This window comes from Rhamphochromis sp. 'chilingali', assembly GCF_963969265.1.
Source record: "Rhamphochromis sp. 'chilingali' genome assembly, chromosome: 19".
NCBI classification, from domain to species: Eukaryota; Metazoa; Chordata; class Actinopteri; order Cichliformes; family Cichlidae; genus Rhamphochromis; species Rhamphochromis sp. 'chilingali'.
In genome coordinates, this window is record NC_137946.1 from 23764824 (window position 1) to 23788173 (window position 23350).

The 23350-nt window shown below is 42.1% G+C and overlaps 1 protein-coding gene across 5 annotated transcripts in view; it reads left to right on the forward strand.

The window, feature by feature from the left end:
• The window catches only part of rapgef6 (Rap guanine nucleotide exchange factor (GEF) 6), a 136185-nt gene that overhangs the window by 42435 nt on the left and 70400 nt on the right, over nt 1–23350 (forward strand). For 3 of the 5 annotated variants that reach the window (XM_080867145.1, XM_080867146.1, XM_080867147.1), the window contains 3 exons: nt 5647–5716; nt 12369–12512; nt 13739–13756. In XM_080867145.1, the coding sequence (XP_080723271.1) occupies nt 5647–5716; nt 12369–12512; nt 13739–13756 (232 nt within the window). Of the gene's footprint in view, nt 1–5646; nt 5717–11759; nt 12513–13738; nt 13757–23350 lie in introns of those variants that run through there. The other 2 variants (XM_080867144.1, XM_080867143.1) reach the window with 2 other exon arrangements.

Below are 23350 nucleotides of genomic sequence, written 5' to 3' on the forward strand. Positions count from 1 at the left end.
CGCTTCAGACAATAGACACCTCAAGGTGTGTGTGTGTGTGTGTGTGTGTGTGTGTGGTCAGTTCCTATACCAGCTGTCATGGTTTATTGCCCAGGGCACTGCAGCTGTCACTGAACCTGTTCTCAGCTCTGCCGACAACTTGTTTTTGCTGGAAAAGGAGGGGAGAGAAATCATCACCTGCTGAAATCCAGCAAAGGCACAGCCTCAGTAGTTCGAAGGGACGAGATTTCCCTTCCAAAAAGGTGAAAGAGATGATGGGGATTAAAGTCGATTTATTGTAGAAGTACTCCCCACTTACTAACGCGAGAGGAATTTATTGTTTAAAGCTTTTGTGAAAAACCAGTGCCTCGCAGACATAATACATTTCCAGCCTTTAAAATACCATACAGGTTGGTTGTACTAATGGTGATTTCTTTAACAAAGTGCATAAGCATTTGGTGCCTGTGGATAAATGGATGAATGGATGGATGGAGCATTGAAGCCTGTTGTGATAAATTGAGGCAGATAAGGGTTTGTGCTGTGTGTAGTATTATCTTTAGAACAGCATACATCATACATTAATGCAGCATACATTATTGATGCTTCTGCTCCGTAATTGCAGGAATGCATCTGAAAGCTAATTTCCTGTCATGACATCATGAGTCAATGTCAGTCTGATATATTTTATGGAGATCTGAATGAGATCCATCTGTTCACACCTCTAAAATCAATAGGCTACACCACAATTCTATTTTTGTTAATATAGAGATTATTATTGTTACAAGAAATTTACATAAATTTCATAAAAATGAAATAAATGCATAAAAATGTCGTTTTTAATGCATCTAAAAGGTTATATTTGGGAATTTGGAATCATCTTGCACTTCCTCTACTTGGACAGTGCTGTACACGTTTTCTTATAACCGCTGCATTACTTAAGCCATAATAGCCAAGAAATTTTCACTTGTTAAAAACTAGTTGTTTAGTTTAGACCTCAGTCTAAATTTGCTTTGGTTGCTAGCAGGTTGCCGTGATCTCCCATAGTTTATTTTAGATGCCAACTTGTTTGCAAACACTCACCAACTGCTTGCTGAGGAGAACAATGAAAAGTGAGACTTAAAGCAGACTCAAACTATTCGCTTTCAAAGTAAAAGTTGCACCCTTTGAAATGTATTGGTTGTAGCGGTAAGACAGTTTTTATTTTGGAGGCGAATCTTCTCCCTTTCTCCTTTGGTTTGCACTTGTTCAGGTTTCACCACAGTTCAGCGTCTTCAGTGCAAACCATCAGCTTCTATTCATACAGACATAAGAGTAACTACCCAAGAATTAGAGTGCAGCGAGACCTTAACTACCGCAGCCCCACACACACTAGCATTGTGTGGATAAATGTTTGGCGCAGCAGTGTTTGTCAGCATGTTTTGGGCTTTTACCTTGTAAGACTGAAGGCTAATGTTTGGCCATAGTGTGGTTTTAGAAGGCTGTCTAATTTCCTGTGTGAGGCACAGATTCACACCAAATAACAACAGAGCGTTATCACATTTCAGTTCAGTCAGGGCAGCAGCATCATTTGGTGGGTACAAATATGTGCGCCCACACATAACCTCGGTAACTCGCTTACAGTTGACTCAAGTTTGTTTGGCTCTTGTGCTCTTTGTGGAAATGCAGTAAGGTCAAAACCGAAGAAAAAATATTGAGCAAGCAAACACAAACACATAAAGCACATACAGTATAATGCTGTGGATGTGAAGGGCTGAAATCTTTTCTCCTTTAGCATCAAACTGCAGCTCTCCTGTATTTCTCTGGACAACCTGTCTCTCTGCCCTGCGCGCACCCGCCCACACACAGTGAGGAGACAGGCTTGGCAGGCTTTGTGTAGCGCTGACAGGGACCAGGCGTCTCGCCTCAGTGGAGTGCGGAGAGATCCTGTCAGAGTCAGACTGACCTCCAGGCTAAGGGCTCTGAACAAACTCCCTGCCCAGCTGACTGCATTCCTCATTGGGAACAATTGAGTTTATACTCTGCTGGGAGCCACTCTATGGATAGACAGTGATTTTGATCATTTGTGTTTGTTTGCTTATTCCCTTGTGCGTTGTCGGTTTTTGTTTTTCTAATAAAATCAGATCAGAACATCTAAAGAAACAATACAGACTTGCAGATGTGAAAAAAAGAACAGTCTGTGGTGTGAAACAATTTGGGGAATGTAAACTGGACCCAGTGGTCAGGCCCATGTGTTGCGTGGCATTGATGGATGAGGGCAAACCCTCTGCAGCTGTAGAAATGCTTTCTGCAGCAGATTTGTGCCTCTTACCTGTGGGGAGGCATGAAACGGCTCAAAATCACGAGAGATGAACAAGAAAGTTTTCTATTATTAATTGATCCAAATCCAGTAAACAAAGATGCAATGTGCACCTTTTCAAGGCATGCTTTGAACTTTAAAGCCCTTCTCCAACTGTCAGCACTATATAAATGGTATTAAAATGAGAAAATCAATAGAACTGATAATGGGTTTTACTGTCCCCAGACTCACCTGAACAGAGCACTTTATGAAAACAAGAAGTGCCTCATATTTTCTAGGCTTAGTGAATAATTTAGTTTTCTATAGAAAACCTAATGTAATGCTTTTGTGCTTTAATTGTGCTACCAAAAGAAAAAAGTGGCCTGAGTGTATGCGACAGGTACGTGCCAAATAAATCCACACACCACTATTTTGGCCTTTTTCAGCTGCTAAGAGAGAGGTTTCCATGGAAGTGGCGGCTTCCTTCATCTTTTGTGGCTGTAGGTTTGTTTCCTCCCTCAGTGTTAGGCACTAAAGGTTTGGCTTCCACTAATATATCCTGGAAAAATCTGTTTATTAGAAGAAAAGCGTGATTTAAAAAAAAGTTTCTATCATTAGAACGCATTACAAAGACAGACTTTTATGTGAGGCCTAAATTCAGAGTGTTGTTTGTGTCAGTAAGAAGCTGTTATTTAAGATGTGACTAGATGAAAGTTTTCTTTTTTCTTTTTTTTTGACTTAGAGGAAGCAAAGACCGGCAGTAAAAGGAGTGAAGGAAATGATGAAAGGGAATACAGAATGAGATGAGGAGAGAAGGGAGGAAAACGGCAAAAGCAAAAAAATATATAGAAAAGAGAGAGACGGAAAAGATGGATTTGCCTTTGGAAAGGAAGCAAATGAATAAAAACAGGAAGAGCAATATGAAGTTAAAGGGAATTATTTACAAGTGGTATAATATGGATGCAGGAAAAAAGAAAACACGGAGTCATTGGAAGGGTGAAGATGATCAGAAGGGAAAGGGGGTGGAGGTGAAGCACAAAGAGAGATGTATTAAGGAAACAAGAAGGATATGAGCGAGGAAAGCAAAAAGCTGCAAACCAGATGGGCGCCACCGTGTGACAGTGTGAGAATGAAATCGGAGAAGAGTGAAAGTTTGTTCTCTCCCAGCTCAGCACGCTTCCATGATTAAAACCAGCCTCTTCCCCCCGATCCTCAAACAATGCTGAGGCACCACTTTTAGCATGAAGACGTGTTTTCAGTGCAGCGTGTTCTCAGGATTAAGCTCACACACTACTCACACACTTACAGAGCATATGTGCCAACAGGAAGCTTTCAGCATCCATGTGATCATAATGATGAATCCATTTAATCATCAATTCAGTCTAGACGTCAGCAAGAAGATGCATCAGCTGCACGTAGAATGTAAATGGCGGCTGACATGTTACAATGTTATAACATCAAAGTCAAGTAGAGTTTATTTGTAACAAAGGTTTCATTGTACCAAACATATCCTTAGTCATCTCCATGGAGAAGAAAAGGCCAAACTCACCCACGTGGTCTCGCCACAGCATCAGCTGCTCCACTCCTGCTTGTCAGTGGACAAAATGACCCAGCTGACTGCAGAGAGACTCACACTGTGCAAAAGCTGTTTACTTATAACGGTGTGGTTGGCCTGATCCAGATTGATCTTCTGCATTTAGCTCTTTTTTTTTTTTTCCTAATTGACAGAGAAGCACAAAAGTTCTGCGTCCATTATAAGAGATGTAAGCAGTCTGTATGCTTTTTCATTAACATACACTGTGTTTACACTTGTCCTGTGTGGTCAGATCACTCAGTACAAGTGTAAACAACCACCAAGATCCGAAGTAATTTGATCGGTGTAACCACTCTGCAATGTGGCCTGGGACAAATTTGGCCTGATATAACAGAAAAAATACCATCAATGCACGATGTGCTGGTACTTTTCTAAGAAGCGTAAACAGAGTCTTATTTATTTCTTTTTAGTCTCTCTGTACCTTTAAATGTATAACACAAATGCTAATTTAGCGACTTTCTCTTTTCTATCAGCGGTTGAACTTTTGCCACAAACCACTGACACAACTGAACTGCTAAAACCCATCTCACAGAGTAGTGAGACTAGCTTTTACATTTTCCTTCTAACTGCAGTTGAAAGACCTAGTGGCATGCCAGATTGGGAAGCTGTTACTTCTTCAAGTCAAGGACTTTGAGTATCTCAGGGTCTTATTAAAGAGTTGGGGGAGAACGGAGTAGGAGATTGACAGACAGACTGGTTGGTGCCGCATCTGTTGTGACGCTGAAGATTTACTGGTCAATGTACGTTCCTACACCCACCTATAAACACGAGGTGTGGTTGTATAAGCGGTGGATGTGATGTCCACCTGGGGAGAAACCTCAGGGCAGATACGGGACATGCTTGAGAGATTATGTCTCTCTGCTGCACACACAGACCAAACCCAGATAAAATGGATGGATCAAACTGGAAATCTGTTTTTCAAAGCTTGCGTAGCTGCTGACAAAAACCCACTGGGGTAGAGCTTAATGTTTTCTATTATTATGCTGTCATTATAACTAATTTTAGCTCTTCTACCACACGCAGCGAAGTGAGATGCAAAAGAGTGTCACCAAAGGCGCCCCATCAGTGGGGTTGCCAGCTAGCGTCTACTGAGAAACTGTCATTACACATAAAATTACACAAAGCTGTGACTGCCCTTCAAAACTGCATTGGAAGTTGTTTTTATTTAATGTCCAGAGCTGATACTAACTGAGAAAAATGCTTCAAAATTATGTATAAAGAATATTCACACATGGATTGGGAAGGGATTAATCAGATATCAATAAAATGGTGAAATTATTATATATATATATATATTTTTTTTTTTAAAAAATCATCTTTTGCAACAAAGAAAATTTGCTTTTTCTTTAAACATGTGAAAACTGTAAAACTGGTCACTGCCTTAAGCTATAATTTGACATTCGATCTCTCACACTATTTCCTTTTACATCTCATGTTGGCCACAGCTATTTCTGGCACACTTGAGTTTATCTGGTTTGAAGTATGTGTGAGGTGCACACATTGTCACTGCACATTCTTCTGCCTGCTTGTTTCTGTGACGTGTGCAATTTTATTTGTGTATAAAAGTTGTATTAGATTGATCTAAGGTCAGAGCAAAGCTTAACCACAAACCGGGTCTAGCACAAAATTGCTGTTGTAAATTCATCGGCCTGTATTCCCGGTACTGTGTCTGTGGTCGGGCAGATATGATCGACTGCGTCTGTTTCTACTGTCTCTCATGATATTCGTGTCATCTCTGCAGTGTGTTTATTTCTGTTTTAACACTCACTTTTTGTGTGTCGCTGCCCTTTCTCCACAGTTTTGGCAAGCAGCTGGGAGGTAGACGAGGCTGTGAATGCATCACTTTGGAGCCATCAGAAATGATTGTGGTGAGTAGAGACACCGTCTCTTGTTCTCCCTCTCTGTTTTAGACTCGGTCTGTCTTTTGTCCCTCTCCCAAGCCCTTTTATCCTCCCATGCACTCTCCCATCTCTGGGCTTTGATAATATTTCTATTTTTCTATCTTTATTTGATGTCTGCAGTACCTTTTCCCCCTCCCTCCATTGTCATTGTCCTGATCACCCTTTTCATCTTCTTTTTGCCCATTTCTGTTCTTTCTTCTCTGTTCTCTGCATTTTCTTATAGCATAAGCATTATCTACATCTTCAGTATTATAAAGGACCATATTTTTAATTGATATTACATCTAGAAGGTTATACGCTCTCTGTTCAGACTCGGCTTCAAAACGGATTGGACAGCGCTTAACAGTGCAAATCGATACTGAGACAAGCATCCTGCAAAAGCAACCCAAGAGATTGTCAAGACAAAGAGATACTCAAGTATCCGAGGCTGTGTTAAAAAGATTTCTTATATTTAAAACGATGTAAGTTTGTCCAGTTAATTTTGGTTTACCCAGCACTCTATCGCATGGTAACACCAGGATCCATGCTGTTTACTTCACCTGTCTGTGGTTTTAATTTAGTGTCTTTCAATATCACAAAGACTTCATTCAGGTCAAGTTTGCCATAACATTTAGTATATAAGAATGTTGTTTTTGTTTGCCTCCACAAGGTCGCGTACAAATTTCTGTCCTCTTCCTACCTAATAGTTCTTCCTGCTCTCATTTTCCTCTTTTGCCTGAGCTTTGTCTGAGGGACTAGAAGGATACGATGGGATGAGATAAGCTGCAAAGTTTTATACAAAAAGAGGACAGGTAACACCAGTTCCACTGATGCTATTGAATAGGAAATAAAGAAATAAACTAAATAAATTTAACCCCAGATAACCCCCAGATAATCTGGTTGTTTTGGTGCACAGTGCTCTGTAGCAGAGTTGGAACAGGTTGTCTCCAGGGTGCGATGGGTCAGCAGTTATGATACCTGTCTATTTCCTGATTTACAGTTACTGAATAGAGGGCAATTGAGCACTCTTGTTCTTTTGCAGTCTGTCCATTTTAGTCTGTTCTTGTCCTTTTTGGTGTTTGATCCAAACCATACAGTGGTGGATGTGCAGAGAACACACTGGATTATTTCAGACTAGAAATCAGTTGATTTAAGTAAGTAGCAAATGATTATCAAGCCAGTTAAGCTAATGCTAACGCACATCTATGCTTTGATTGTGTGTGGTGTTTCTAAAGAAGGAACATGTAAAAACTGGTGGATGTTGTAAATTAAATAATGGTGCAAAACAAAGCTTTAGCCAGCCTGTAGTTTAGCTAACTAGCCCTTCAGCAACTACAATATAGAAGTTAAAGTACCTGTTGTGTTTTGCAGAGATAAAGAACAGGACAATTATGCAAGAGTAACAAAGTAGCAACTTGGGCCACTGTGTTTTTTTTCTTCTTCCCCCCATTGTTGCCCTTTCTCGGCTTCACCCAGTGGCTCTCCTTATCTCCTCGGCTCTTTTAAGATTGGTGGGAAGGGTGTTATCATATGACAAAAAAAAGCTTTCAGCACTCACATGTTCTTTGTGGCTTTTGGAAACCCTGCCCCAATAGTCTCAGGGACATCAGAACTTTCCTGGAAATGTTCTGCAGTGGAAAAAAAAGATGACAATAGTAAGGTGCTCTTTCAGCAAGGCGCCTAATCTTGAACTACACCCATGGGCCCATTCAGAGGCGATTGCTATGGTAACAGAGAGCAGCGATACCGACAGTCTTCCAGGTATGATTGTGTGATAGTTTGTGAATATGAAGTGCGGCATTGGGAAGAAGAGCCTGTGAATTTAGTCCACTCATTTGCCCGGGGCACGAGAGATACATTTAAATTCAATTTAATTGTGAAAAGAAGAGTGTGTGGCTGAGGGAATAAAATTGGTTTGAATTAAACTGGCCTTTGAATTAAATCACTGAATTAAACAGTTCACTGTGTGTGTCACACACAGTGAGTGAAGAGAGGTGGGTGAGGGTTAGAAAGAGACCAAATGAACCAGCTTATCAGAACCTTAGAAAGGACACAAGTTTTCTTGCTTCTTTGTATATGACTGTTTTTAAGTTACAAACAGCACTGCCTTGGAAAAGAAACTCTGAAGCAAGGCTGAATGATAATATGGAAACTATGGTGTGCTATATAGACAAAAGAATCTGGCCTTACTTCTTAACCTTTGAATTTAGGTTTGTTTAGTCAAGCACATAGCCACGCAGTCTGCCTTTACAAACATTTGTGAATCGATGAGCTCGCTGAATTCCAGCTTGGTACTTTAATAGCATGCCAGATTCCTTCTCTCCTAGATATTCCATGATAAACTGTAAGTGGAAGCTTTTAGGAACCACAGGAACTCAGCCATGAAGTGTCAGACCACATGAAGTCACAGAGTGGGGTCATTTCACTTGATAACTGTAGAGTTCCAACCTTCCTCTGACATTAACATCAGCACAAGAAACTGTGTGCTGTGAGCTTCGTGACATGGGTTTCCAACGCTAAAGAGCTTCTATAGGTTTAATTTATTGGTGGCCCAAGAAATAACGTATGTCTGTATGCCAATTCAAAGAGCAATAAAAAAACAAGACCATCTTAGAGTGGTTGATAAATACTATCTGGAAAGCATTGTTCAAAAGGACCCCAGTAAGTTAAAACTAAAGAATTATTGAATAACCACTTTTTTGTATTGAAAATACCAAGAAATGCTAATCGAAACACACACTTTTATGCACACATGGGTAAATACACAAAGGGCAGAGGGACTGCGGTCCAGTCACACTGCATTGCAGCCAATCGGCTAATTAGGACCATGGGAATAGTAGAGGGAATATTATCTGTAGCTTTCGTCATGACTCTGGTCACAGGATGACAGGGACTGACATTCAAAGACTGACAGGGTGGGGTTGTTTGTGTGTGTGTTCGTGTCTGGTTGGGGGAATAGATGAAATTAAAAAGAAGCACGCAGCGGGAAAAAGAGAGTAAGGAATGAAAAAGTGGAGAAAAAAAATAGCCGATGATGCATGCTGCCAGGCAAATGATCAGATAGACGGAGTGGAATGTAAACCGGGAGATGAGTCGACGTGAAGTTAGTCACACAGGCATATTAAAATGTTTAGAGGAAGCGGGAAACTTAATATAGAAGTGAGTGTCGGTCAGAAACATAACTGGTGGTCATGGGACAGAATGGGTTATAATCAGTCGAGGAGACAGAGAGCCATGTGTATTACAGGCTCACAGGATGAATGTGAAAGTGTAACCTTCCCCTCCAGAATTTTTTGTGTGTAACCTTCAGGCTGTCTGTCTCATGAGCCTCGTTAAAATGAGGCGAGATGACATTTTTCACCGTGAGAAGGGGCACATTGATACCAATCCAGGCTCCTTTTACAACCGTTATTTGGTATTTTATTGCTGAACTATCCTTCACGCAGTTGTTTTAGAGACCATGACAGCTAAACTACCCACAACCCAGTTTTTACTCGGTATATTAGAGCAGAACTCCCTGAGACAAGGTTTTTCTTCTGTGTGTTACAACCCAGAGCAGCTGTTGAGTCTCTTTTCTACTGACAGAAAATCTTTGGGTCAAGCTTCACTTTCTTTCTATATTAGTTGTTTTTTCTTATTGTTTTACCTTCATAGATTTTATTCTATGCGACTACATGAAGGCACAAACGGCAGTCGCTTAAATTACAAAAAAACTAAAAAAAAAACTAAAAAACTAAATATTTTCCCAAAAAAACATTTGAAGTAATATTTGATTGTTATTATAATTAGGCCTTTAGATGGACTAAAGATTGGCACAAACAGTCATTTCGATCGCCTTTTTTTTTTTTTTTTTCAGGACCAGAAAATGGTCTCCAGGCGGCAAATGCTCCTCCTCTAGGCCGAAATAAGTGCATGTTGCCGGGGTAAGTCGCGACGATCACCGGGGCACGATCACCGGGGACTGCTTTTTCCAGCCCACACGTCCGATACCACGTGACAACAAATACGTCATTTCCTGTTGACTAAAAAAAAAAAAAAAAAAGCACCCTCTCATGGTCCTAGGGACCAAAAAATGGTCCCGCACGATCAGCGGGCGAAGCCGCTGCAGCACGCCGGAAATGACGCTTCATTCCCCGCAGGTCTCTTTAAGCAGCCCGCTGTTTTCCAGCCCCGGGTCAAATGTGGAGCAAGGGCGCCACCCGGTGGACAAATAAAAAAATTACAACTCTAAGGCCAGTACTGCAAGCGGAAGCGGAAGCATTACCGATCACGATCGATTTGACCGTAATTTTTTTGCCGTGAAAAATAGCGTTTATAATGGGTTTCAATGGGGCACAAATCGACCCTAGGACCAATAGCGTAAGTTTATCGCTAGCTTAGCCACTGAAGCTAATTTCCGGAAGTCATACTGAAATTTTAACAGTAAATGTGACCAAACTTTTTTTTGCAGACTTTCGCTATATTCCATTCAACACTGTGCAAATGGCAGGTAATCAAAATTTGAAAATAGCCACAAATAGCCACAAATCGACCCAAGACCCTCCAGGGGTTAAGGCTGTTCTTTAACTCTCTTCTACTTTTCTCAGCACAGAAGCTGTAGTCATCCCCACCACTCTTTGCGGCTGATCATGGGTCTGTATTAAGAACAGTGACTGACACATGACTGACCTGAAGAGGGAAAAAGACACACACAGTGGTCACATACAAAGACGCCATTTGTGGTGTACATACGCTATGGTGAAATCTCTGATAGTAAACACATTATTGCGAGATGAAAGGCTGAAGAAAACATTTCCTATAGGATCTTCCCAAACAGTTTGATCTTTTTTTCATATATACTGTACAAGGCTGTAAAAAAGTCTTTGGCAAAATGATGGATGGAAAGAAGGTCACACTTAAACACGTTAAAACGTCACCTTACACTTTTACCATTTTTATTGATAAAGAAACATTACACATGTTTAAAAGTGTCATAATATTTAGTCAGGATAAAGTGGGGAAAAAAATGGTGGTAGCAGGATGACAAAGTCACAACAAAACCTAAAGCCAGGAATTAGGACTTTGTTTGGGGACTGTTGGTCTGAGCACTCTATCCATGCACAGTAAAGGCAATGGATTGATGTTACTGTATTTGCCAGCATGCTCTGACAAATGTTTTTTATGCTTGAGTGCATGAAAACATAGTAAACAAAGCTACTGTTGAGTCTCTTTTGCTTCTGGCTGCCCACTTTAGGGGGTGCTAAAACTTAAATCTTAAATCTTTAGGTGCGGGAAGTGATCTTTCCTGACTTCAGGCTAATATTAGCGTGGCAGGACCACACATGAACACAAATTTTGACAAGGAAAAAAATCAAAAACACTATAATTTTCTCTGATTCATGAACTGCCATGACTTAGACATTGTTATATAACCAGAGAGTGTGAGACTCAGAGAAACTAGCACACTGATACTGAAATACAAGATAATTTTAAAAAAAAAGTTTGAAAAAGCTAAGTTGAAAACAAATCCAAGAGCCTTGGGAAAGAAAATGAAGGCAGAGGAGCTGGGTTACATCGTTTATTTATTGAAAAAGTCCGTTCATTGCTGGGATAATAAGATTGTTGACTTCACTTAGCATTATGCAACGAAGAAAGAAAACAAATTCCTCCTACAACAGACTCGCACAAAAAGGGAATGAATTGTATGGCCGGAATCTGTGTGCTCTGCTGTTTTTCTTTTTTTTTTTTTCTTCCTGCCTGATGAGGATATTTGTGTATTTACGGTTTCCTGGAGGAAACTGGTGGCTCAGTGTGTGCTTTGTGCGCGTGTCATACAGAGTCAGAGAGCGAGCGAGCGACCATGTGAGCAAGCCTGTCAGTATGCAACATGTCGAGCAGATGAACTCTGTCTCGAGGAGGACTACTCTCGCCAAGTTTGAGAAAGGAGGAGATGCGGCGCTCATTCTTCTGCCCTCGTCGTCGATTTGTTTGTTTCTTCATTTAATTTACTTGCCTTGTTTTCTCTCTTATTCTGGAGGAGTGACCCAGAGGATGAAATGTCGTGGGATCCCCCAGGATTTTGGACCTTGTCTTAAATTTTGGACGCTGCACTTCTATTCATCTTTTGTATAAAAGGGTTTCCCCGCTGTTTTTCTTCTTCTTGTTCTTCCCTTCTCCCCCTTGTGGTATTTCCTGCTTTTATGTGTTGTTCTGGTCCCCTTCTTGAGTCCAGATGAGTGTGCTCCGCTGGCACCGGCTCTCTGCGCTCTGGAAGAACTGGATGTTCAACCAGGAGCCAGCAGAAGAGCAGGACCAGATCCCAGAAGCCCTAGGACCCGAAGCAGAGCCACGGGGGGAGAAAGGGAACGCATTCAAGGATAACAACTCAGATTTGGAGAGCGTCACAGAATCTAAGACCCAAAGTTTGGGTTATAAGAAGCAGAGATCCGAATCTGACAGCCAGAATGTGGAATATAACAATCTGAACACACTCCCTAAGATCCAGAAGTCTGAACTGTTGAAACGTAGCTGTTCTGAGCCGTGCTCTCAGGTCACATACGCTGAGGATCGATCTTCCAGCTACCCCCAGACACCCGAAGGTTGTGGGGGCAAATCCCGTCAAAGTTTCTGCTCTGAGCAGAGTGTTCCCTGTATATTGCAGGTGGATAACGGCAGCGAGGGGGACGACAGCTTCTTGCAGAGAGAGGGTTCCCAACGGCGGTCCAGACGGCGCTTCAGAAGGGTCAACCCCAGGGGAGAGCGGGAACTGATCACAGACGGCCAAGACCCCGCCAGCTACAACACGGTAAGAATAAAAGCTTTACTAACAGCAAAGGCTAATGCTAACCACCCTCAGCATTTACAGTATTGACATGTTGCTTCTGTGTAAGTGGGAAGGCAATCAAAACGTACTCTTTGCCTCTTTCCAGTAGATCGCTTACACTGAGGCTGGTTGGGTTTTATATGTTTAAACAACTACTGTTTTTTCAGGGTCCTTTAAAGATCTTCACACATTTGGTTCTCTGAAGCTTGCTGACACCCCAACTATAATCATTAGCTTCGGTTTTAAAGTATCCTTGTGATGTGCACAGTGTGCAGAGAGCAGTTCATTCTCAATAAAGTTTTGGTTTAATGAATTAAAGAATAAGATGACAAAAGCACCATAAAGCTAGAGGGGGATGGTAAAGCGTATGGGGAAACACTGTTTCGCAGTTTGCATGCATTGTTCTGGTATTTAACTTATTTGTCAATGCCACAGAGAAAACAAATGCCGGAGGCATTGCTGTCTAACGTGCATAAAAGCTGAATTTTGTTAGGAAAAACAACGTTTCTCTGAAGGTCTGTTGAACCAAAGTTGTGTAGGAAAAGTATTAAAGCTGAGCGTGTAGGAACTTCTCTCTCTGCGATAGCATCACTGTGGCCAGAAGTGTGTCAGTTACAGTTTTAACTAATCACTAGAAGCCACGCTTTGCCACACACAGTCACAGAGGCGCGCACACACAAACGAACTTCCACACTCAGGTCATATGCACACTTTTCCCAGCTCGTGCAAAGCTCCCCGGAGCATTGCGACGGGGCTTAATGCAGAGTTTAAAGCGTCCTCTGTCGACCCTACCTGCCTCTGTGGTCTCATGGTGATTGTTCCACTTTTTAAAATTACATTTCTAGCCTTCAGCGTCGCCGAATCCCACCACATTCTTTTCTGTGACTGCCCTTTATTATGTAAAGGCTATCTGCTCAGATGTGCTAGCGCAGCGCTGCTCCAGAGAAGCAGGACTAAAACAAATGAGAAATATAGAGAATTACTTTAGGAGTGCATGGAATTGGAGCAATATTGGACAGCAAAGACTCAACTGACACAAGGGATTGTTGTTCTTTGACATGTGTTGCACAGTGGTGCGCTTGCCTTTGTTCATTAAGAATACAATGATGTCTTATGTTGTGCTAATTTCACTTTGACAAGACGTAGTTTGCATAATTTGCTGTTGTGACTATTTCTTGTTTCTCTTCCCTTTTCATGCAACCGCTCAGGATTATGTCAACAACCAGGTAGGATGAAATACAAGACATGAAACTTTTCTGCCTGTGTGTCTGTCTGTGTTGGGCGTTTTGTGTTCATGTCTCTGTCATGTATGTGTTCAGTGTGCTTAAGCGTGCATGGCTGTTTATATGAGTCACTTTGGGTTCAGGCACCTGTTTAGAAACCGGCAGTCCTGTGGGGGGGTTTCGTCGTCATATTTAGAGGCTGCCACACACATGCACACTGCGCTGTCTGCTGACACTGTGGGTGGCAGATAGGAATAAACAGACAGAGGAATTAACAGATGCATGCCGGGAACAACATTGCCTTGCTAGGCAGAGATGGGTTTAATGTAATAGTGTAAGTTTCAGATTCCCCCTCAGATGGAAGTCACATCATTGGCACATGTCCCTCGAAAGTGGAAACTTGTGATTTGTTTTGTGCGATGAGGGCTGTCGGTGGCACAAGTTGGAAATTTCCACACATTACCCCACAAAATAATAATAAAAATCCCTGCTTATTATGCCCCGATAGTCCAATCAAATCAGTCGTCATTTGTGACATAAAGGAGTTGCTTTAGAAGTACTACTGGCTTTTCTACTTGGCTTCAGATGAAACAGACACGTTAGCTTAAGTTCTGTGTCTGCTGCTGTGGAGAACAAGGTTTATTGATTTGCTGATTGATCATTGGGTCAGGATTTAAAGGTGACACTTTTCCCTTTGTAAAGCAGCTGGGCTAATAAGAAAAAATCATCCATGGTTTTCCTGTGAGACGCACGCAGTGTAATGTTAATGCATCTGCGCCGGCGATGGCCGTTGCCGGAGGAGTAATGTTTTCACGTCGTCTGTCCATCCATCTGTCTTTCCGTGCGCTCCGTTTGTGCGAACACATCATCTCAGCAACACCTTCAGGGTACATCTTCAGATTTTGTGCAAATGTTCACCCGAACTCAAAGATGAACTCATTACATTTTGGTCCTCAAAGATCAGAGTCACTGTGACCTCACGTCTTTCCCATTGTTATGTATATGATACAACAGGGATTCCTTTTACGAGGGCACAAACATCCACTTGGATTTGAGCCTTACTGGTTTGAATGATGATCATGTCAACGCGTTTGTGGCCACAAATCAAATCACATGGTAGCATAAAAGTGTCTGTAACAGGGGTCTCGAACATGCACGCGCCTCTTTGGCCCATCTCCAGTGACTTTGTGTGGCACTGACAGATAAACAAAGACGTAAACAGAGGTCGATATTGATCATTTGTAATTAGCATCGTAAGTAATTCTCTACAATCTGAAATTGTAAAGCTCTTTAGTTTACAAACCAAAAACAAAAAAAGGTTTTGATATTTATATTTTCACACTTATTATTTGCATCATAGCCCACATCCGTCACTTGATGCCTTTTAAGTTCTCTGAACCTCAATAGCAGCAGCTAACACAGATGTATTCACTTAAATAGCTCGTCCTGAATTCAGCTGACTTTGAACTCCAATAAATCCTAAGAGGTTTGAAGAGGTAAATAGAGAGTTTAAAAATGTGTGGACAGCTTTCTTTGCTTTCGCTGCCAACGCTGTGACGAGGCTCGTCGGTATGCTTTATCCGCAGCTGGTCTGTTAGGATTTTTATTTTGGTATTTTAGTGTTCTTGTCAAAATCTGCTCAAAAGTGGCTCTTTTATGTGATAAAAGCTTGCCGACGCCTGTTCTCACAGGGAAACTTGATAAAATGCTGACACTATTTATCTAAAAGGTCAAAGGTCAATCCGTGACAGACATGGATGTATACTCTAACTTGATTAGTTGGTGGCTGCTTACAAATATGAGACAGGGATTCTGTTTCTTTTTGTTTGTTTTCTGTTTTGTTTTTTTCTGGTTTCCCATTTGCGATGATATAGTGACAGCATGAGGATAAAACCCCTTTCTGTAAATGCATATTGTACATGCACACATACACACGCTCAAAGCAGCGCTGTGGTTCTGGCAGTGGATCAGAGGATGTTGTTTAGAGGCCTTATTGAACCATAATAACATCAGTAATCCATTATCGCTGCTCTGTGCTGGTGTCTGGTGTGTCTTGCTCGCTCTTAATAGCTTCTGTTGGAGTGAATGAAGTTCCTGAAGCTATGAATTACGACGAGCCCAAAAAGATGATTCACAAAAACCCCGAAAAGGGGTATTTCTCCTAAACGAAGAATGCAACACAATAATTACAGTAATTATTATAAATCAAACCAATGAGTTGGTCTGCTGGCTTTAAATTTTAAAGTTTCAGAGGCAGAGAAAGATAAATGTCTGTGAGATCGATGTTTATTTTATTACCCACTGTTACTTCTTTTATTCTGTGTGATGACTGATACGGCTGCGATTGAGCCAGAAACCTGACTCCTCTCTGCCAGCGAGGTGCTAGACAGAAGCTCCTGCGCTCTCTTATTACTATAACAGACCACTGGGATTTACTGATGACTCAGATTCACACACCCCCCACACACACACGTGTACACACACACACACATTCACATGCTGCACAGATACAGAGTCACTTCATTTAGACATCAGATGCTTCACCGGGTTACTGCCTTTCTCCTGCCGGGCAGGATAGATAGATAAACCCATCACCTCATTTGCCTTGCGGGGGAAACCTGCTCTATGGGCTTTTTAGAGCCAGGCTACTCCATGGAACCCCGGGATCATTAATTTAACATGATGCAGGTTCAGCCATCTGCACAGTTCACCACTAGAATAAAATCAGGAGAGTGTTGTTATGCTTCTTTTTCTTTTCTCCTCACCAGTTGGGCCACTTTCTCAGTTTAACTCGTGATTTTTCAGAAAAAATAAAAGCAGGTTGCCACGTGCAGGTGTTTGGCACATTCGATTTGCTTTCAAAATCTTTGTTTTGAACATTTTGTCTTGGGGCTCGTTTGTCACTGTCTATGTGTGTGAACTGTGATCATGCTTTTGGAGCATGAAGCAGCATCCTCTCAGCTGCTGAGTGTCGCTACACAACAGATCGGAAACACTCGTCTCTTGCAACGGCTGTGGTTACTTAACATCCTGGAGGCAAAACGTCTGACGTCTGCTGCTTTTTCTTCTTTTTTTCCTTTTCTCTCCACTCTACAAAACACGTTAGCATTCGTTTTTAATCTCACACTAAAAATGAGCCGAGTATGCAAAACTGCATTACTAACGAGAAACATCGGGCACTGATGTACTACTGTTAATTCCTCTAGACGGGGGGGAAGACTGAAAGCTTCAGCTTCCTGAAGCCTAAAGTTGTATTTAAGACTATTGTAGTCACGTTCCACTGTCAGGTTGCCTTTACTGGAAGGCGCTGCACACAGGAAGGAGCAAATCGCACCAGTCTTGTTCCTAAATTGCAGCAACCCACACTGAGCGTGACGTGTAGCTAGACATGAATGAATGTTATTTATTTCCTCTTTTTACACTGTTAACTGGTTGAGTGGACTACAAGCACCACTTGGGACCGTACACCTCTATCAGTATTTTGTGTTATACAAAATTACAGATGCAGTTTTGACTGCTGGGCCTTATTTTTTATTTATTGGTGATTGTGTGATTTGGCTGTAAGGAAAACAAATTTTGTCTCTTACAAACACACCTCCCATTGCTTAAAAGCTTGATTAAATTGTTTGTATTGTATTACCCATTTAAGACTTTCATTATATTATAGAGTTTCCGTTTAATGGTCCATTAGGAGTGACTTTAACGCGGTGATGTCGTCTTCAGCTGTATCATTTTAACTAAATTTGATGAGCTTGTGCTTGTCATGCAGCTGCAGTACTTAGGTTACCTCACTGCTTAGAATCAGGTTAAATCTAAGGTTGCATTCCTCACGCGGTGACTAGGTGTGACTCATACACATGCTTTGTCATAGCAGTGTCAACCTGGGGATGTGAGAAGTATTGCTCTGCATCATCCTTCACCTTCCCCTGAGATTGGAAAATCACTAAGATGAGGCGACACAAAGATGCTTTCTCATGTTTGGTTGCTGTTTTTGATTAGACGGGTCTGCTAACCAGGCCTGGGAGTTTCTGTGATTTTTCTCCTTGGCTGGGGAAAATTTCTCTAACTTCCAACAGGCTGGTTTTAGCTCACCAAGCAGAGTTTTGCTTGGCATTGCACACTGATGAAGTTGTTAAATTTCCGATAATATTCCTGGCTTGGTTTTTGTTGTCATTAGTGTGCTTGCGTGCGTGGTTTCGCAAAGCTCACGTGTGCCATGTGTATGCTTAATTCATAATGTTTCGGGGATGTGTCTGGCTTTTCAGTTTTGCTTCACATCTGTGGATTTAAATGTCCATACGTCCGTTATGGCACCTTCGTGGATTTCTTATCTAGAGCATATTTGCAATGCAAACTATTTAGCTTGATATGCTGACATTTTTTCCCCCCATTTACATATCAATAAGGCATAAAAATACACGATGCCTGCATTCTCTTATGCCAAATTATTTGTAATAATTCAAATCATTGCCACATTACATTTGCTCCTAATTTTTCCTTTTAGTAAAGTATCCAAATAAATAATCGGCAGGACAGGATTGTAAAGGGCAAGCGAAAATCCTGTTGGCATTCAGCAGCCAAGGAAAGAGAATCCTCCTGACGAGAGGAGTGACAGCTTTATTTTGATGTAGATTGTCAAATGTCTTCTCACTCTCGCACATTTTGTAAGGCAGAGATGCCATAACAGCAACCTTTAAAAATACCTAAGAGGGAGGGGAAAGGGGAGGGCAGGTAGGATAGAGCAGAATGGGAAAACAGAAGTAGGCATAAGATGACAAGCATGAAGTGGTGAAAAGCAAATGGAATGATAAGTTAACAGGGACTAAAAAAAGATATTGTGAGATCTTGTATATATGCATGAGAAGTCGGCTGAAATGAAGCAGAGGGGTTACAGAAGGAACAAGGAATGTGAAACAGGGGTTGACAGTTCATGGAAAAGATGAGTGGGTTTGCAGCTGAAGGTGGAGCGGTAAGTTGTGGGGATGGAGAGCTGAGGCAGAAAGGTAAGGTTGTGGGAAGGTCACATGGGAGTGAAGGAAGTGGGAGGATGGGGTGAAGGGAAAGCAAGGTCAGAAGTGGGGATTTTACAAGGGACCAAAGGAGTGAGAAGAAGACTAACTGGGGTAAATGGTAAACATAATTTGTGAAGTTATTTAAGTGTTAATGAGTGACATATTTTCACACAAATAGCCGTCAGGGTGCAGCAGTCCTCTGTTTACGTCCTCAAAATCTGACTCAGCTAAGTGTTGAAGGAGCTGAATGGTGCCCCGGCCCTCCTGCTGCTGCTGGAGTCCCGCTGCACTCATTGTTATGCACAGAGCACACACGAATACACAGGTTTTCTGTGAGCTGCATGCCCGCTTTCTTAGCATGACACAACAAGTACAAGGCATTTATTTCCACTGGCTTTCAAACGTCGGCAGACATCGTGATCGCGTACATGCGGAGTATAGTATGCTGGGCAGCACAGTGTACCAGTGGGGCACTGTCTGCGGCTGTTGTTGCTGCTAGGGATTACATCAGCAGCACTAAGATGACAACCTTGTTGAACTCTCGCGCCGTATTTCTCTCTGCTTCATCTCTTCTCCTCCTCCTTCCAGCTCTCCTTCCTTCCTTCCTTCCTTTCCTTTCTCTCTTCTCTTCCTACCGGTTCCCCTTCCATCATCTTTCCTGCTTGCTCGTCCGCCCCCCATCTAACCTTACTGTGTATGTTTTCTGGGGGCTTTTCCCTTTTTTTTAATGCTTTCCTAGAAATTAAACACAAGCTACACTTTCGATTTTCATCAGCTCTCACTAGATCTGAGTGTTTATAACTTAATCTTAATGTGTAAAGGTAGGCAGTGTGAACTGGAGGACATTTGAGCCTCTGTACAGTTCATTTTGTCTAAAAGGCTCCGCACCAGAGCAGGGGAACAGAATCAAAGTGTCCTGGCAGTAGAAATAAATTGGTGCCGAGCGCTAAAATAAAACACAACCTACATTCTGGAGGAAAAACAAAGGCTTCACTCTTCCTCAACTCCTTTTTCCTTCTCCTCTGTACGCTCCTGTTTGTCTAAATCTTTCACCCACACTCAAACATTTTCTTTCCTCTCGCGTCCTATTCTCTGACTCGCTGTCTCCTCTTGGTTGCTGTCAGTATGTCTCCAGTACTGACCTTCGAGTTCTTATTTTTTTTTTCCGTTTCCTACTTTGTATGATGATGATGATGCTCGCCCATTGTGTACGTCGCATCAGCCTCCGCTTCAAGGTTTCACAGCCCCAGTGAACCTAAAGGTCAAAACAAAGTGTGTGCTTCCAGTTTATCTGGCACATTTGTAAGTTTACCTCTTGCAGCTACTTTCTATGATTTCACTCCCGTTTTTGTCCTTTTATTGGTTTCTTTTTTTGCACCTAGGCTTTCTACACTGCAATCGCCGTCGGCCCTCTCTCTGCAGGGAGAAGTCGGAAAGGGAAGGGCCGGTTTAAATAGCAGGAATTCCTGTCCCGTCTTTCTGACAGACAGGCAAACACGGGGCTGAGTGCTCACGCACGGCAACACACATGATCGCGTGGCTGCAGCAGGCAGATTCTCTTAATTGAGTCTCTGTGCAGCATACTTGAATGCGTGTGTCTGTTTGTCTGCAAGCGACTTGCTGCGCTTTGTGTCCTGCTGAATACGAGCAAGGGATCAGACTTGATTTCGAGCAGTGGCGCAGCCCTGTTAGCTGGTGTGAGGGGGCATTATAATAGCAACTAAAGGCACAGAGTCAATGTGAACTAATCGCTGATGTTTCTGTGCAGTGTTGATTGGTTGCACCGACCAATAACTTTCAATAACTCAGCACTTCTTTGTGAACACATGTCTGTGTGTTAAAGAGCTGCAGCAGCTTTAGTCAATGGATTCCTTTTAATTAGACTGGCAGAACTGATCGGCTGTGAGCACAAGCTAGCTGAAGACAACATATGCAGATGACCGCTCTCTGTTGGGATGCATGTGTATACAAATTAGTGTGTAGTGTCCCACGGGGCATTTTTCTCAGTAGCATCACGCTGAATGATAAAACAGATACAGGGCCCCGCTCTGTAATCACTGATCCACACACCGCCTCTGTGAGTGTGTTTAGTCAGTGCTTGAGTTACTCATATGTTCCAGATTTAAAACTCTTTTCCTATCTTTGATCTCTCATTTTCTCTGTGTTGCTTTTTTTCCCCTATCCTTCTGCATCGTTCTCTAGTCTTCACTCATACATCTTCCGCCTCTTTAGATCCATCCCAGTATTTGTTTTCTGTCTCACTTTTCTCTCTGGGCCTCATCCAGAAAGCACTTACCTTACCAGACAGCTGCACACACACGCACAGACACTCAGTCGCAGCCCGGCTGTTCCAGGAAGCGTTTCCTGCGTGACGTGTTTCCTGCTCCGTGTTTTGAAGACACATTCCACATCTATGTACAGTTACAGTAAACGGTCGTCTGAGAAGTCGTGCTCAGACTACGGCGCTCGTCTTTACTTTTTCTTTTTCAGTTTGAGCTGAATGAGTCACACGGCGAGACGACTCCTCTGAACTTGTCTTGTTTTGAAAGTGCTTAATGGTGTGCTTCTGCAGGCTGCTATGTGGGACTTTTTCTTGTTATGGAAGTTTTATGAAAGTCTTTCCAAACGTGTGGATGTATTTTTATTTATCTTCATTCACAAACCCACCAGGTTATCAAATCTCCAGAATAGCGAGTATTATTAAAAAAAAGAAGAAGAATTTGAGTTATTTGTTTTTTATTTTTCAGTATGAGTGAAGCATGATTGAATGAGTGCTACATTTCAGAGTGACTACAGTGAATGTTACTGAAGAGGAAACCTTTTGGTGACTTTACTACATTCAGCTTGCATCCTTTGACTTGTAGGACTTATGTGCAGTTTCCAGGTTCTTGCAACCTTCATTGAAAGTTTCTTTTTGAATTTTACTGTACGCTAGTGTCATTTATATATATTTTCCTGCCATTGTGTCATCTAACACACCACAACTGCCACAAGATTGAGCTGATATTTTTCAGTGAGCAGCAGAGATTTGTTTTCCTCTCCTGAGTCACATGAAATAAAATAGATAAACGGATTAATAATAAGAATTAATGTGTTCCCTCAATTATTGATAAACACATCATCAAAAGTTTAGTTGCTAATGATTATTAATGAATCTGTATTTCTGCTCTAAATGTGGACTGGACTGGCATTAATGTAGTATTTTTCTTATCGTACTGACCACTCAAACCACTTCAGACTACAAGCCACGTTAAACTCTTCTTCCTCTACTTCTTCTTCTGCTGCTTCTCCTTTTGGCCTCTCCCTCTAAGCAGGTTATCTTCCTCTCTCTCTCACATCCACCTTCTGCATGTCCTCCTTCTCTGCATCCATGAATCTCCTCTGTGGTCTTCCTCTTTTCCTCTTGCCTGGCAGCTCCTTCTTCAGCATCCTTTATCCGGTCCTTCTGCACATGTCTAAACGGTCTCTGAGGTTTTGTACGTTAACAAAAATGTTAACATACATTCAAACAGTTCTTTATTCTGTAGATGTTCAACGCTTGATCTGCCTCACCAGTTATTCTAACATCATGTCTTTGGACTGTGAGGCAACAGTGCTAATTGCTTCTAACCATTGTCTGAAACTGTCTTCAGTATGTCCCGTCACACCCACGAGAGCTTAAACAAAGAAAACTTATATTTCATCACACACACCAATAACTGCAGCTATGTGTGTGTGTGTGTGTGTGTGTGTGTTTGTGTGTGTGTGTTAATTAGTGCTGGGTCTTTTTTGAGGCCAAGCTAAGAAGATGATGTAGTGCTGCGCATGCTACCCTTCAAAAGGGGATAGACTGCAGCTCGTACACACTGAGACACACATGCTGTCGGATCATGGCTTTCTCTTGCTCGCACACACACACACTGTAAACACTCACAGACAGAGCCCTCCATTAGTCCCAGAGTCTTTAATCCAGTCAGTGTTCGGTAATTTCATTCATGTGGAGAGGTGGAGGTTATAGGGTGTGTGTCTATTTGTGTGTTTCTGTGTGTCTTTGTGTATTTCATCTTTTTAGTCCACTTCAGGCTTAATTCTGTGTCTTTGTCTTTATCCCTCTGTTCCGGTATATGCCTCTGTTTGCCCACTTATCCATTTCAAGCTTTCTTTTTCCCCCCCCTCTCCTCTCTGTCTCTCTTGTGTACATAACGCTCCTCTGAAGGCTGGGCTCCATGTGCTTCCATCCGATTGGCTGCCGATTAAAACGATGATGTCATTCCTAGTTGGGAGGTGTGTTTCGCCTCCTATGCACACCCACAGAGGAGGAAGAATTGAGGGTAGAAATCCTGGTTCACAGCAGCGAGCAGGGGGGGAAAAAATAGGAGCGTGGAGAGGGAGTGAGTGGGTGATGTAGACAGACATAAAAAAAACGAACAGCATAATGAAGGGAGGAAGGTCAGAAAAACAGGGAGAAATGCCGAGAAAGATTCTCAGCTCTCTGATGTGTCTGATGCAAGCTGGCATCTCTCCTGTGCTCGAGGAGAATCGGCCATTCAGACAGCTCCTAATGTCTCCTGCTTTCAAATCTTCCCTCCGCTGGCTCATCGTTGTT